The following is a 15372-nucleotide window of genomic DNA, read 5'->3' as shown; positions in this document are numbered from 1 at the left end:
TTTTTTTTTTTTTTTTTTTTTTTTTTTTTACTGTATCAAGCATACAGAGGTCCTAAACAAATGCTTTATTAATTTTTTTTAAAATTTAACATTACTCACCTACAAACATATCCAATGTAATGGGATGTAAAGGTTTTAGTAATATAATCCCAGGAGAGCTTTTATGATTGTCTCATGGAAAAATTAAATTGTGGAAATACGGTTCTGATTTGCGGTTCGAGTCAGTTCAAGGCAAATTCCTGGTGACCGCTGCTAAGTACTTTTCCAGATCAAACATTAGGCCCAATTAATTAACATTTCTAAATTTACAGTCACATGAGTATTTATGAGCTTCAAAAAAATGCACTCACTTTTACTTGCCCTGTTAAAGAACATAAACACATACGCCACTGATTCCTAAGGAAGATCTTTTTGCCAGGGTCTTGGGAGGACTTTTGTTCAAACAGTACTAACCCCCCTGCCTCCTCTGTATCCCAGGGAATCATGGGATTCGTGAGTCACTACTAATAGCAGTGTGTCAGATCCCTCCAAGGATGTTTTGAGACCCACTGGGCTTTTTGCACTAGAAATACACAGATTTCATGGATAAGCAACAGAACAAGGATTCAGTCCCTCACCAACTTTATCCGCTAACTGCAAGGGTGAAACCTGTGTTCATTCACTCACTTAGAAATTCCACGAATGCATATTCACTGAATACCTACTATAGGCCAGGCATTGTGCCAGGTGTTGGGACACAACTAGTGGACTAGTCCCGGCCCTCACCTTCAAGAAGCTCAAGATCTCATGAGGAACACAGTATGCCATGGGCACATAGCAGGGAGAGCCTCCAACCTAGTGCTGAGGAGTCAGGCACATTCCCTGGGGGAGGTGGGATTGTGCTGGGACCTGGAGGATGGGATGGAATTCTCCATGTGAAGGAAGAGGTGGTGGGGAGAGCTTTTCCTGGTGGGAAGGAGCAGCCTTTACAGAGATCCAGCAAGGCGGGAATTGAAAGTTCTCTGTGTAGCTGGATCCTAGTGAGGCAGGGAGGGTGGGAGGAGAGAGGAGGCTGGAGAGGTCAGCTGGAACCCAATCACAGGTCTTCTGTAAATTATGCTCAGGGTTTTAGATTTTGCTCGAAGGACAGTGAAGAGCCAGGGGCAAATTTTGAGCTGGAGGTTTTATAAAGATTTTCTAAAGATTGCCTCTGCTGTGGTGTGGAGACTAGACTGGAGAGGTAGGGAAATGAATTAGGTGGCTGTCACTGTAGCCCAGGCACGGACAATTGTGGGCCAGAAGAGAGGAGCGGCAGTGGCATTTCTCCTGGCAGGCAGACATTGAGTCCACTGGAGGAGAGGGCACAACCCAAGAGGACCCTTTGGAAAACTGGGCAGATGGAGAGGCCGTGTAAAGATTCCAAAGAGCAACACAGAATGACCTAGGTGCTGTGCATGGTTTTCAAACATGAAAAATGAAAAGAGCAAAGGAATGCTCCCAAGCCGTCTTGGAGTCAAAAGACATGAGAATGCACGGATCAGACCTTGATAGCCCTCAGCGCTGGCCATTCGCTGTGATGCCACTCTCATTCAGCACGCGGCTCTTCAGTCTCTAGCTTGTATTTTCAAACACGTCAGAATCTTATGTAAACTGTATCAGTATGCAGCCAGTCTCCGCATCACCACTGCCCACTTGGCTCTTTTTGTTTTCTGATTTATAGCGGCAATTGAAATGAAGTCAGGACTAATTTTTTTAAAAAAGATAATGAACTAGTCCTACACTGCAAAAGCTGGCCAAAATGTTCCATACGGCCAGCTCAAACCATTTTGCTTAAGGATGGTCCTCTCCAAAATTGCTTAGGAGGGGTAAAAATGTTGGTTCTTTCCATTTCTCCATAAGATAGCCATTCTCATTTCCTTCTAAGTGTCTAAGTTCCTTCTACTTATCTTCTCCTGTGGCTGCAGAGACCTATCCACACTCCAATCTCTGTCACACTCATGGCTCCAGCTCTTCCTGTCTTACAACCAGTCACATCTGCTGGTCCTGTGTGGTAACTGCTTAGGGCCTAAGTTTCTGATAAAGTAAATCAAGTATACTTTATTATAAATTAGTCAATAAATAAACTAATTTATACTGGAAAATCATCAAATAAGCGAATCTAATAACGACTACAACTTAAATGTGTTTCCTGCTCAGCTATGCCTGGAGTGGCTGTACAGCAGCGACCAAGTGCACCAGGCATGAGTATGCCTGGGCTCAACTCCTAGTTCTGGCTCCCACCGGCTATGTCTCCCTGGGGCAAGGCAAGCTAATGTGTGTTTCAGTCTCTTCATCTGTAACACGGAAATGCCACGTGTCTGCTTAATAGGACTGTTGGAAACTTTACATGAGATAAGGTATAAATTACTAATGACAGAGCCTGGCATAGAGTGAGTGCTCAATAATGATTTACAATGATTGTTATTGCTATTATTATTGCTATTGTAAAACAGAGTCTTTAAAGTCTTTTCTAACCCAAAGACAAGAGTAATGTGCGAATTTCAGTCCCAATGATAGGGTCAATGTATAAAGCCTAAATGGAGCAAAGGGAGCATTTTTTAGTTGTGTGTGTGTTTTAACCATATGAGAGGCTGTTTACTTTGCACAAACTCAGATCTACTCTTGCGTAGATATTAAATGATAGACCTGAAGTTCCTCAAGGTAGAGAGTGTGTCCTGTTCCCCGCTGTGCGCCTCACATAAAGCCTGGCATGTAGCTGCTGCTCAATCAGTTCTGCTGAATGACTAAATAACAGAAATATCCTGGTGGGAGAGCTTCTAAAACCAATCCTGTTTCCTGACACTACAGCTACCAAGGCATTCCAGTACATTTACCATGTTCATTATCCTAAGAGTATCATCAATTATTAGAAAGATCATTGAAGTTTTGTCACTTAATTTAAATCTGAGATGTATTATTTTGCTGTTTTCAATGTTATGCAATGGTGACATTGCGTTTCACTCAATTCTCATTCTGGAAATTTCAGAGTAGCATGATACTCAATCATAGAAACTAGTAAATGGGTTATAAGTTTGCAATGGTGCCTGCAAATCAGTGATGATTTTTTCTTTCAGTTTTTCTTTTGTAGTCCTGTTACTCTAAAAGATATGAGTTATTTAAAGAAAGGGTAAGAAGGCTTAGATAAATATCATGTATGAAGTATCCGATGATAAGGTTTTGAACATGCTTCTCCAGAACACAACCACAAATACAGGGTTTCAAAACCTAAATCAAGGACACTCAAGCTGGGTGTGGCAAGGCTAGGGTTTCCAATTAAACCACAGGGCTGGCCTTGGATTATATATGAGTGTGATTTCTTGGAGACTCTTGAAGGAGCTCCACAAAGAAAACTCTCTTTTTCCTGTTCACTGACACCTAAAATTCTTTTAGAGCAAAAATGAGAGTAAATTGCAATTGATTGCAAATGTTTTCCTAGAAGTAGATTTGGAAGGAGATGCAGAGGAACTGTGGAGTTTCAAAGAAAATCCTGAGGGCACTGATTTCTGAGGGGAAGCAAAGGACATGCAAGGGAGTATTGGGGAATCAAAACCAAAGGCCAAGGGAGGACCTATGTGTGAACCTGCGCTTCGAGGAGGGAAGTGGTTCTTCTTAAGTGTATAGATATTTTTGTTTGCATATAATCAAATAATTGGAAAAAATCCTGCAAAGTGAAATATAATCTTGATCCATTAGAATGACAATCAATCAGGAAGCTTGAGGCTTGGTAACCTGAGGAGGGATTTAATAAGAAGCAATTAAAACAACTTGTTATAAAAAGGGCATTTGGAAAATTTCCCCTTCATCCAAAGAAATATTAAAAAGCCAATATGGAAAACAAGGGATAGAACTGCCTGGGTTCATGTGTATTGGGGAGATTAATTAACGATTTTTCTCATTAGCAAGCTATGACAGCAATTAAGCATTGCATTTATGAATGTTTTTTAAAAGTTAAACTCTGGTTAATGATTAGGCACAGTTATAGTTACATGCAAATGAATCTTGCATATAAATATATATATGTGTGTGTGTATACACATGTGTATATATATGTATATACACCTACGTGTGTGTATATCTATAAATACACACACATACACATACACACATAATTGGTCAGTAAAGACAATATATTAGAACGTGTATCTTTCATTTCTGAGATGAGATGTACAAATCATGATACGAAATAAACATGATTTCTAAGTAATTACCTTTGTGACAAAAATTGCTAATGGATCTGAAATTCAGGTTTATTTGGGAACCCTGGGAGCCTAGCGAGCTGGCATATTCTGTTTAATGACAAGTGCTTACTGGTCTTTCATGCTGCAGAATTGATGACTTGCCAGGTTCGTATTCAAAAATACTCCTTGGCTCAGACCGAAATTTTCTTGTGTCCACTTTTCTGTCGGGAGGATCCCAGTCATGCCTAGAAATAAACAACAAATCACACATTAAAATAATCCTTTTTGCTTAAAGCAATTGTATAAAACCAGTTATCTGTTTTCGAAGTTACTTTTAGTATAGTTTTAAAAAAATCTCTCAGGATAAGAAGTTAATCTGTGAAAAATACCACATTTCCCTGCGCTGGCTCAAAAAGTCACATGAGGTGTTTGTAGACGCGCAAAGAGTGACCAGTGAGTGAGCCCCTGGGTCCCTACTGGCAGCTATGCATGTTTCTGCTTAAAATAGGTGGCAGTATGCTCTGCTGAACTATGTGCGTTTAACCCACCACTTTGTGACCTTTGTGATCCTTGATCCAAAGTGACAAGGAGTAATGCACACACCATGTTTGATCTTATTTCTTGAAGTGGGACCATCGCTTGGGAAGAGTACAGAAGTGTCATGTGGGTTGACGTGTACCAGAGCAGGCAGTGTGGTACAGGAGGTCGTCTTTTGGTGTGAGCCTTGAAAAACCAGAGTCAAACATCTTACTCATGGGAACCAGCACTTTTCCCCCAACGAATATCTTCCAAGAGGCTGTCAGAAGACTTAAGAAGGAAAGCTTCAAAAAAGGGCTTTACAGAATTAAGCTTTTCTAGGCTGCTGAGCAAAAGAAAAAGGCTCTTTTGGGTTTTTTTTGTTTTGTTTTGTTTTCGAGACAGAGTTTTCCTCCGTGGCCCAGGCTGGAGTGCAGTGGTATGATCACAGTTCACTGCAGTCTCAAACTCCCGGGCTCAAGCCATCCTCTCTCCTCAGCCTCCCAGGGGCCATGGTTTTTAGGAGGAAGGATTTTCTGACTATAGATGGGGGTAATTCTGATTCCATGGAATGGAATGAAATTCTTCCTCCATGGCCCATTGGAAATAGAAACGCTCTAATGGACAGAATTAGGGGCAAGTCCTAGCTTTCTACTAAATTCATGAGTGATATGGAGCAAGACCCCTTACACTTTCTCAGTCTTCACTTTTTTCCATTTGTGTAAAATGCAGATAGCAATAATGTGTTGTTCTTCCTTGCAGAGAAGTTTTGAGCATTACATGAGATAATACGTATGAAAGCTATATGGAATTTTTTAGGAGGTTATCATATGTTTTAGTGAGATATTTAACTTTAACAAAACATACAGGATGGGTAATACCTTTAAATCAAAATGTTAATTTTGGTTATTTTTTGATGACAAAGATAACAATCTGTCTAGAAAACAAACAGTCTAGAAAACTGTTTCTCAATTTTAAGGCCTCACATAATTCATCCTGAGGAGATCGGTACTAAAATGAGAATCCCTTCACACATGAGGTGTGTGTTTTGGTGGGATATGCTGTACCCTATATGATCATCAATTACTCTATTATAACACTTTTATTTTTTTTTTTAGTGAAGATGGGATTTCCCCCTGTTGACCAGGCCAGTCTCAAACCTCCGGCCTCAGGCAACCCACACACCATGGCCTCCCAAAATGCTGGGACTGGCAGGGTGCAGTGGCTTACGCCTGTAATCCCAGCACTTTGGGAGACTGAGGTGAGTGGATCACGAGGTCAGGAGTTAAGACCAGCCTGGCCAAGATGGTGAAACCCTGTACAAAAATTATCTGGGTGTGGTGGTGGGTGCCTGTAATTCCAGCTACTCAGGAGGCTGAGGCAGAGAATTGCTTGAGCCCGGGAGTCGGAGGTTGCAGTAAGCTGAGATCGCACCACTGCACTCCAGCCTGGGTAAGAGAGTGAGACTCCATTTCAAAAAAAAAAAAAGTGCTGGGACTACAGGCGTGAGCCACCACGCCTGGCCTGATCATCAGTCACTCTTAATGGTACCATAGGGTGTTGAATACAATTTTTCTGGAATGGGTATGATAATGCTTCATAACCAGCATTAATAAGAAATAATTTTTATATTCTTGTTTATTAATTGCTAGGATAGCATAGGCCTTGGGTTTAATCAGAGCTGAGCTTGGACTCTGGCTTGGACACACTATAGCTGTATGAGCTGAATAAGTTCCTTCCATCTTCTAAACTGCAGTTTCTTCCTCTCTAAAATAGATCGTATCTCACTGGGTTGTTCTCAGAATCAAATGATATGACACAGAAAAAGCGCTTAGCCTAGTGCTTGGCTTGTCATGAGCGCTCAATAAAGGTTATCTATAAGTAGAAGTATTAGTCATAATCCCAGTAAAAATAACACAATAAAATGTGTTTACAAATTTTATTTTCATGTGGATAGTTTGTATAAAAATTTCAGTGGAGAAATGAAAACTCGTAATGAAACACTGGTAGAAACAAGTCACAGACACTTATTAACTAATGCCTCATTATGATTTATGAATAACTTTCCCTGCTTTCAAAAATGTCTCTTATTAATAGACCTGGGGAAACAGAAAATTAACTGCATAGCCTGTAACCTGGTATACCAAAGGAAGTCCATGTCCATTATTTCTATTTACTTGTCTCTTATATGTATGTATTGATCGGAAAGCAGAAAATGTGCCCATATTACTTCAAGTCTAATTTAGGGCACTCCAGCATCATGAAACGAGACAGTGAAAACATTTGCTACAGCCCCAGCAGAGGTCAATATGGTACACGTATGGACCAGCAAGATCATACATACACTGTCTCTGTGACGTGCGCACTGATTCTTCTGCTGAATGCCATGTAGCCTTGTTTTTATCCTAAGCTAAACACAGACCACCCTGGGGGGGGGAAAGCCTTACTTTTCTGTTGAAGACCGATCTCTTGGTCGAAGTGGTGGGACTGGAGGTGGAACATGTGGGGGAGGCACTGGGGAGGACACATCCTTAAAGGCATTAGTGCTGTTGTCGGAGTGGCTTTTGGAAAGAGGTCTGTAGGTTTGGGTCTTTGCAGCAGGGTGTGACTGAGCACTGTAGGGTGGGTTGTACAGACCTATCATGACAAAAAACAAAAGTAGACAAAAAGCAGAAGCAAATAACCTCTTAAAAAGGAATTAAATTATGTGTCCCCCTCGAAATAGCCAATAATTGCATAGAAATTATTATCAATAAGCATATTCATCATGCATACATTAGAAGATAGGTTTTTAAATTTATTAATATTAATTTACTAATTTCCATTAATTTATTAATTACAAATTTATTCTGTACATAAGCCCTGATTACAGTAAATCTTTGTCAATTATTTCAGAACTAGTAATAATTCAGACTGGTACTGGGAATAAACTGATAAGTACTCAGCAAATTTTCTCTTCAATTGTATACACTAAGAAAATAGTTAAGCAGCTGCTGAAGGGGAGGGGAGCAGTGCAAACCTCAGAACCTGGTCTAAAGAAAGAAGAAAAAAAATAGTTGTGCACCTGTCCTGAGCCTGTGGCTGGGCAGGGAGAGAAGGCCTGGGCAGAATCCCCTGAGGCAACATTCGGAGAAAGTGATGAAGGGAAAAGCATTTCTCAGGGGTCCTTCCCTCCAGCCTGCAGATCCCTGCAGGAGATACCCATGCTCGCCAATTCAAGTGGCAATGCCTGGAACTGAAGTCATTGCATTATGACCACTGGCAATTCTGAGTCAGAAAAGTGGCCCCGCCAAGGGGGATTTTTAAAATCTTTCAATGAATGGTTGCATTTTGGAGCTAAAAGCAGGAACAAGGTCACCGAATACTTTGTTTGACTTGTTTTTGGTGAAGTGTATCTGAAAGATCTTACACAATTGGAATCATTCTCTTTGCTGATAAAAGATCTTTATCTTATTTTGTACCCTGGGTTACAGTGTGTCCTTTCAGCCTGTCCTTCACACTTTGGTTAAACATTCCTGAAGCTGAGAATAAACAACAGTGGGAATGAATGAGATAAACCAGTATTAGTTCTCATTTCCATGAGAAAAGTCAATCCTTTTGTTACGCATGCTCTGAGAAAGGAAAAGAAGTCATCCTCCTAATATATGAACTGAAAACATGTGCTCAAACAGAAGGGTAAAAAAGGTGGTTGTGTGGTTCTTCCAGACATTGCTGGGCATAAAATAGACATTGCAAGCAAGGAAAGCCATCCTACCTGCATTGTATGTATAAGGAGTATTATACATGTCTGTGTCATCATCTAGAAAATGAAACATAAACATTATGGTAATACAGATTGCCACCAAAGCATAATGAGACAGCAGAACTTCAGTGAAACAACAGAAATTTGTTAGAAAAGCAATGTATTTTTCCTAGTTCATAATGCCATTTTTTTTTTGAGACAGGGTCTTCCTCTGTCATCCAGTCTGGAGTGCAGTGGTGTGATCATTGCTTACTGCAGCCTCCAAACCTCCAATCCCTGGGCTCAAACCATTCTCCCACTTAAGCCTCCTGAGTAGCTGGGATTACAGGTACGTGCCACCACAGGCCTCTGCAAACTGCCCTTTTTTGCCTGTAACATATTCATCTTGCTGCCCTCCTCATGGCATGCAGAGTCAGGCCCTTGTCCTCGCTTCCCCAGAACCCTCTCTGCTCTGCATCGCGAATTTTCTTTACCAAGTGCTTTAGTGCTCTCCTGTCTACAGAGCAGGCTCAAGCAGACCTGCTCAGACTCACTCTCTTGATGAGAGCAGACAGGGGTGGGCAGAGGAACAATGTGCCTGTTTACCAGGCAACACACCAATTTAGACTGTGGACAGGGGAGGATGGAGGCTGAGGCCAGAGTGCCTGGTTGTCCTCCATGGGGAGGCTCCTTGGCAGCTCAGGTGGTAGGCAGAGGCACAGGGATCTGTCACTGGAGGGGTGATAGAAAGAATAGGATGCATGCTGAAAAGAAAGAGGACGTGGAGTTTGCTGGGGTCTTGACATTGTATATGAATCAAACCTATACAAAAGATGAGTGTACCCCTTTCAACCCACTAGGACCTGATCAGAAAGCAGAGCAGCAAACATACCCGGCTTGTGCACCATGTGAATTTGCTTAAACATCGTCTTGTACCAGTCCTTTGGTCGGTCGACTGTCTGTAATGAACAGAGCGTCCAATGGTTACAAACTGGCTTCTGATCAACATGGCGCCTCAGTGTTTTCATTTCTCTATTTTATCTTCTTAATAACAGAGTCCCATTCTGTGATAAAATGTTCTGACTCTTTACTATGGCTTTGTGACAATTTCAGCAATTTATTTAGTTATGTGTGCAGTTTGTAAATACATTACCTTGTGTTTGAATTTAGGCTGAATTGGAACTTCAGATGCAATAGTTTTATTTTTTCAAATTATAGCTGTGCCCAGCACTAGAGAGTTGATATTTGCACCAATATATTTATATAAAGTTCATTTAATAAAAGTTGTTGTTGTAATAAATTGCTTAACTCCTTTTGGTAGATAATGATCATTATCCTTAGATGCTTTTTATTGAATACTCTGTCAAGACGGTGTTTTCAGAATTAACTGGGGAATATTTTTGACTCAAATTGTATTCTGATCAGCTTGGCTCTAGAGAAATAAATTTGCTATTTACTAGTCTAAGTTACTGAAATAGAGAATGTAGTAGGCATCCTAGGGTCCTAGAGAAAATTTAAGAATGTAGATATTGCTTCAAAAATTTTAATATGATAATAAAGTATATACAACATTGGCTCTGCTAAAGTTGTAAGTTCCTTGAGTGTAGAAGTCCTCCCGGATCCAGGCTTCGGACATGAGGGGAGCAGTAAGTTATAGTGGAAAGATGAAATTAATGTAGAATCTTGAACCAAGATTCGAATCTTGGTTCCTTAAATTGCTGCTTAATACAGCCTAGCAATACGAATTTGGGCAAGTCATGTCAACTTTTCTGAGCTTCAGTTTTCTCCTCTCTAATATGACATAATTATATCTAAGTCCTAGGATTGTTATGGAAATTGAATGAGATGATGTCTACATAAGGCCTAGAACAATGCCTAGAATATAATAACTACTCAATAATAACACTAGGGAACCACAAATATTTGTAGAATGAAATAATGAATGAAGATAGCCTCTTGGATGGAACTCTGCCTTTCTGTTACACCCGTAAAAGTAGACACGTGCTTTTGTAATCATACTCACAGATTTTGCTTGGTAAGATCTTACCCCAACTCTCTTAGTGCTATCTGGGCAACAAGCTTCACCATTCTGCTTATAGTAACTAAATATACCAGACTTTCCAAGACAGCTCTCGTGACTTAAAAAGTTCCGTTAGGACTGATACAAAAGTATTCTTATACTTATTAGACTGAGCTTTGGTTTGGATTTTCTTGCCTGATCTTTTTTTTCCCCCAGAAATGTGGTCACTGCATTTTTCATCTGGGCATTATGGGTTTTGTGCTATATCTAAATTTATTTTGACCTCTGGGAGTATATTATTCTGAAAATCACCCCAAATACAGATTAACATTAAGGGCCCCTTGACTTTGTTGTGAGTCAGCTCTTCATTCTGGGCTCTTTCTCCATGGCATAGTTGAGGTTATTGGTGGAATATTCAGTCAAAGGATGGGAAATGGTGGAAGGGATTGCAGTGATGAAGCAAGAATCTATTATTTGCTGGCTCAAAGTTGCTAAACATGTATCTTTCAAGAAAGTTTATTTTTATAAAGGACTGATTTCTCTTTCATTAAACCTCATTTCTTTTACGGTACTAAAGCAACAGAAAATACAACGTAACATTGTGCAAAAATGTTTTCCTGGACAAGGAAAACAAGGCAACAAGGAAGGGTATGAAGTGAGTTCTATCACTGTATATGGCAATGCATCTTGACAGACAGGTTTTTTTTCTTCACTTGCTGGAGGGCCTGTATCAGGTAGAATCTCACAGTGATGCCATCTGCTAGCTTTATATGGTGAGCACAGAGAGGCCAGAAAATGCCCCGTTGGCAAAGGAAATATGAAGCTGGTAAAATAAAATATTAAAACTCTGTGTCCCTTTCTGAAAGAAGTACTCTCAGCATTTAAAGTTCCTTTTGTAAATTTTGTAAATGCCATCATAGAGATTGCTATGCCTAAGGTTCAGAATAAGAAAACAGTCTACTCAAATTTCAGGAAGTTTACTTTTGTATGTAAAATCACTTTGCATGAAAAACAGCTACTAGCAATTCACTATGCAGTTTTTTCTACAACCTTGACTGAATAGACCTGAAGTTTTACATTCCTACAGTTTTCAAAACATCGGAACTCTACATCAATTTAACATGCAGAGATTTCAAAAAAGAAAAAAAAGACATATTTTCTACATAGCAGTATATAGTGATTCTGTTCTATTTTTTTCTCCTTTTCAGTTTTGAAAATACTCAATCAAGTGTTACATTGGAAGTAGAAGAAAAGAATCTTGTATTTCACTTAACTAGCTGGCCTTAATGGCACAATCTCATGGGAGCTGAGCCCTGGCGATTTCTGTTGTTTTGAAGAACAGCAGTAAAAGGTTCACATAGATGTCCTAGGTCACATGAGAGAGGGCAATCTGGAGGGCTGCTTGCCTTCGTTAAAATAGCTCAAAAGTACTGTTTGTTGACTCCTGGCTTTCTAGAGTTTCTGGATGACTTTACAAAATTCTGTTTCCTCGGCATAGGCTGGCTGTCTAAAATGATCCTACAGCATGGTACATTGCGACAGTACCACCTTTCGCAAATACACTGAATCTGATCATCACTACTTTCTGCACACATGAGAAAGAAAAACAACCTTGGAGAGTCTTGGCCTGCTGTGGCTCAGAGACAGCCTGACTTGACATTTATAATTACAGCTAAACAAGGGGATGTGCTCGGGAGGGCTGTATAGTCAGTGTAAGACGAGAGTCCTCATAGACCTGTACCTTCTTTGTCAAGTTTTAAAGGTCTAAGTAAGAGGACAATTATGCATAAAAATTACAGTTCCTTATAAGGAACTTCTGCATTGGTTATATTGTGTTTTCTATTTTATAGAAGGGAAACTGGTATTAAATGTGTAGTGTGTTGGCTTATGCATACCCAGATGTGCTTTTGATTTGGCAGTGGATAAACATTTAAAAAATTTTAAGATGATTTAATTTTCATCAACCATCTCTAGCATCTCAGTTTTTCCTTTTGAAACTAACCAAACAAAGTCTGGTTAGTTAAGGAAATTATGTCTTATAATAGATAAAAACGTGGACCAGGCTTGCATGCTCATTAGGTATCATTTATTGACTTAAAAACATACTCAGTTATCTTTGATAAAATCCTCTCAGACAGAATCTACAACTACATAGAATCAGGGCTTCTTAGTTTTGTCTATACTATGCCTCAAGTGTCAATTACACAAAACCAATGACACCGTATCTGTCTGACTGTCTATCTCTACATAATTAGAAGAAAGTTTCAAATTTAACCATTTTGAGTCAGAAATCTTACAAGGAAAATGAACAAGAAAACGTATAACCAGAAACATGTAATCATCACAAAATGAAGAATATTGGTCATAATCCCTGAACTTTTGTTTGGCACATAAAATATGGCAATTGTCAGTTTCAAGACAGATTGTTAGAGCATCATAATTAGTCACATTCCCTCAATCTAATGAGTCTAAAACCCCAGTAACTGCTGTACAGATTTACTTTTTGGCTTCCAGTTGTAATACAGATGCTGAGAAGAATCCATTTTAAACTCTTCTGTCTGTATATAAAACACATAATTCCCATATAAAAATGTAAAGTCAAGGAGAGAAGAAAATCCCCACACTTTATCGTTAGTTCTTTTGACTGTTTCCAATCTTACCACGGCTTTTTTTTTTTTTCCTGATCTCTTTCCTGTTCTTTGCCTCTATCCCTTATTGTCGTGGCTGCCCAGGTCTGCATTCCAGGGGAGCAGCTCTTGGCCACACCCCAGCTTTGCACGGGTTTTGCTTCAAAGTACATGCAGCCGTGCTCCCTCCCCGCGGGGCCCCCAGCTTCACCTGCAAAGGTGTTGTTGCTCTCATCCTGTCCCCGGCTTCCTTCTCTCGGCTGGCACAAGCCTTCTCTTCCAGTGGACTTGGTCAGCCAGCTGCTGCCTGCCCAGGTTCTCAGAAGCTGCCTCTGCTACTGCTGCGTTTTGCCGGAAGGGGCTGCCCAGATACACTGAGCAATGCTTTGGCAGAGTTTTAAAACTTAAAAAAAAAAACCCAAACACTTTCACTTATCATCCCAGGAGAGCTCTCAGCAGGCACGGCTGAAGAGGGACACTAAAATGTGTATTTTTCTTCAGACAGCTTTTCCTTTCCATGACATTAACTCTCTTCACTCCAATCATCTCACCTCCCAACTCCCAAATCACAGCTCCCAATCCCCCGGTGTTAACACACATCCATTTCAAGAAACGAATACATCACTGGTTTATTTGCAATGCACGTGGGAATTCAATGCAGCCAAAGAATTTTCACTGTCTCATTCCTTCTCTTTTGTCTCTATTGCCCTAAGCCTCCTTGGTAAAAGGTAAAAGAAAAACAAACAAGCAAACTAAACCACACAACATAGTTTTATCATTTAACAAAATCGCAATGTTCAGGATGTTTCATTCAAATAGAAAAACAGATTGTGTCATTCTCTCCCATCGACAGCTTTCTTTCTCTGCCACACACAGCCTAACATTCATGAGAACTCGGATGGCACAGAGGGCAATCCTCATTATATAAGACCCTAGGAATGCGCAAAGCCATGGACAATCCATCCTTTGTGGAGTCTGTGCCCAGCCCCAGACAGACGCACACGCTGGCATTTCCTACCGTTCTAATTGCTGTGGGGATTCCGGATTCATCCACGGGCCCGATCCCTGGGTAATGCGGGGCTTTGATGACTGTGACTCTCTTCTCTTCCTCAGAGGATCGGTACAGGGGGATAGAGCTGCTGGTGGTGCCATCCAGAGAGTGCGCATGCTGGGGATACGTCCCTGTGGAATCTGTACAGAAAATTTGGTAACATGGAATGTATTCATTGCACAGGGAAGCATCAATTCATGGTGTTTGTATATTTATGCCAACTGCAACACAGAGTCCATATTGCCATCACTATCCCTTTTAACTCATTTCCTTTCCATTGGAGCTGGTGGAGACTGTGTAGGTGTGTGGGGAACAGACCTATACCGGCAAGGGCCTCACCGTTCCATGAAGGAGGCTGGGGGCAGAAGGGCATTTGTTACATGATCGTCTGGAAGCCTCTGAGTTAGGAAGTGCTCTACATGCATTATCTCTTCTTATCCTTCCAGTAATCTTTGAGGGAGGGCAGGAGAGGGGGAGCAAGAACCAGTTTTATAGATGAGGGGCAGGAGCTGAGACAAGTTTAGTAATTTCCCTCAGGTCATCATTTACATTAATATTATTCTTGTGATACTGCTAACTACTATTATTTACAAGTTTTGAAATGTATTTCTAGACAAAGATATAACTGCTGAGTCAGTAACAGTGATTTCCTAAAATGAAGCAAAACCAAAATCACCTAAAAAAATCTTCACATCCAAGCCTATGGTTATGAAAGCTTATGAGTAAATAAATGCTTTAAAATTATTAGTACGATTTCCTATGTGCGTTTTTACCTTAAAATATAAAAAACCATGACTTTTACTTTTGACGACAAAACTGCCTTAAGGATATAATTTAGATGAGGCTTATCAAGTTCTTCATGGTTTTTAGTAACTTCTAGAATACTTTCAGAAGCAACAGAGTACAGACATGCAGTATATAGTCCATTTACTCCTAGTTCACAGATATTTTTAAAAATCAACATTATTACCATTCCTCTGGTACAATTAATAATATGCCTTTCTATTTTTCTGCAATTAAATTGAAAATGTTGGTGACAGAGAATGACACTTTGTATTTACTCTTTATGTCATGGTTTGTCAGGACTGCCACTCAGAAAGTCCTTTAAGGTGGAAATGAAAAGAATTCTCATGTTTCAGGGTGGGACTCATTGATACCATTATGTGTATATGATATATATAATATATAAATATATTTTTCATGAAAAATGTGTATAAAATATCATAAGTAAGCTTTTTTTT

The 15372-nt window shown here is 40.0% G+C and overlaps 1 protein-coding gene across 50 annotated transcripts in view; it reads right to left on the bottom strand.

Moving 5' to 3' along the window:
* The window catches only part of SORBS2 (sorbin and SH3 domain containing 2), a 235415-nt gene that overhangs the window by 61637 nt on the left and 158406 nt on the right, over positions 1-15372 (bottom strand). For 49 of the 50 annotated variants that reach the window (XM_017862581.1, XM_017862598.1, XM_017862588.1 and 46 more), the window contains 5 exons: positions 14099-14271; positions 9326-9392; positions 8467-8511; positions 7160-7349; positions 4327-4441 (listed from right to left, as the gene is read on the bottom strand). In XM_017862581.1, the coding sequence (XP_017718070.1) occupies positions 4327-4441; positions 7160-7349; positions 8467-8511; positions 9326-9392; positions 14099-14271 (590 nt within the window). Of the gene's footprint in view, positions 1-4326; positions 4442-7159; positions 7350-8466; positions 8512-9325; positions 9393-13291; positions 13644-14098; positions 14272-15372 lie in introns of those variants that run through there. The other variant, XM_017862630.1, reaches the window with a different exon arrangement.

The sequence above is a fragment of the Rhinopithecus bieti genome, unplaced genomic scaffold, assembly GCF_001698545.2.
Source record: "Rhinopithecus bieti isolate Rb0 unplaced genomic scaffold, ASM169854v2 scaffold_56174, whole genome shotgun sequence".
Lineage (NCBI taxonomy): Eukaryota > Metazoa > Chordata > Mammalia > Primates > Cercopithecidae > Rhinopithecus > Rhinopithecus bieti.
The sequence above is the reverse complement of the archived record's forward strand: the minus strand, read 5'-3'. Positions and strand labels throughout refer to the sequence as shown.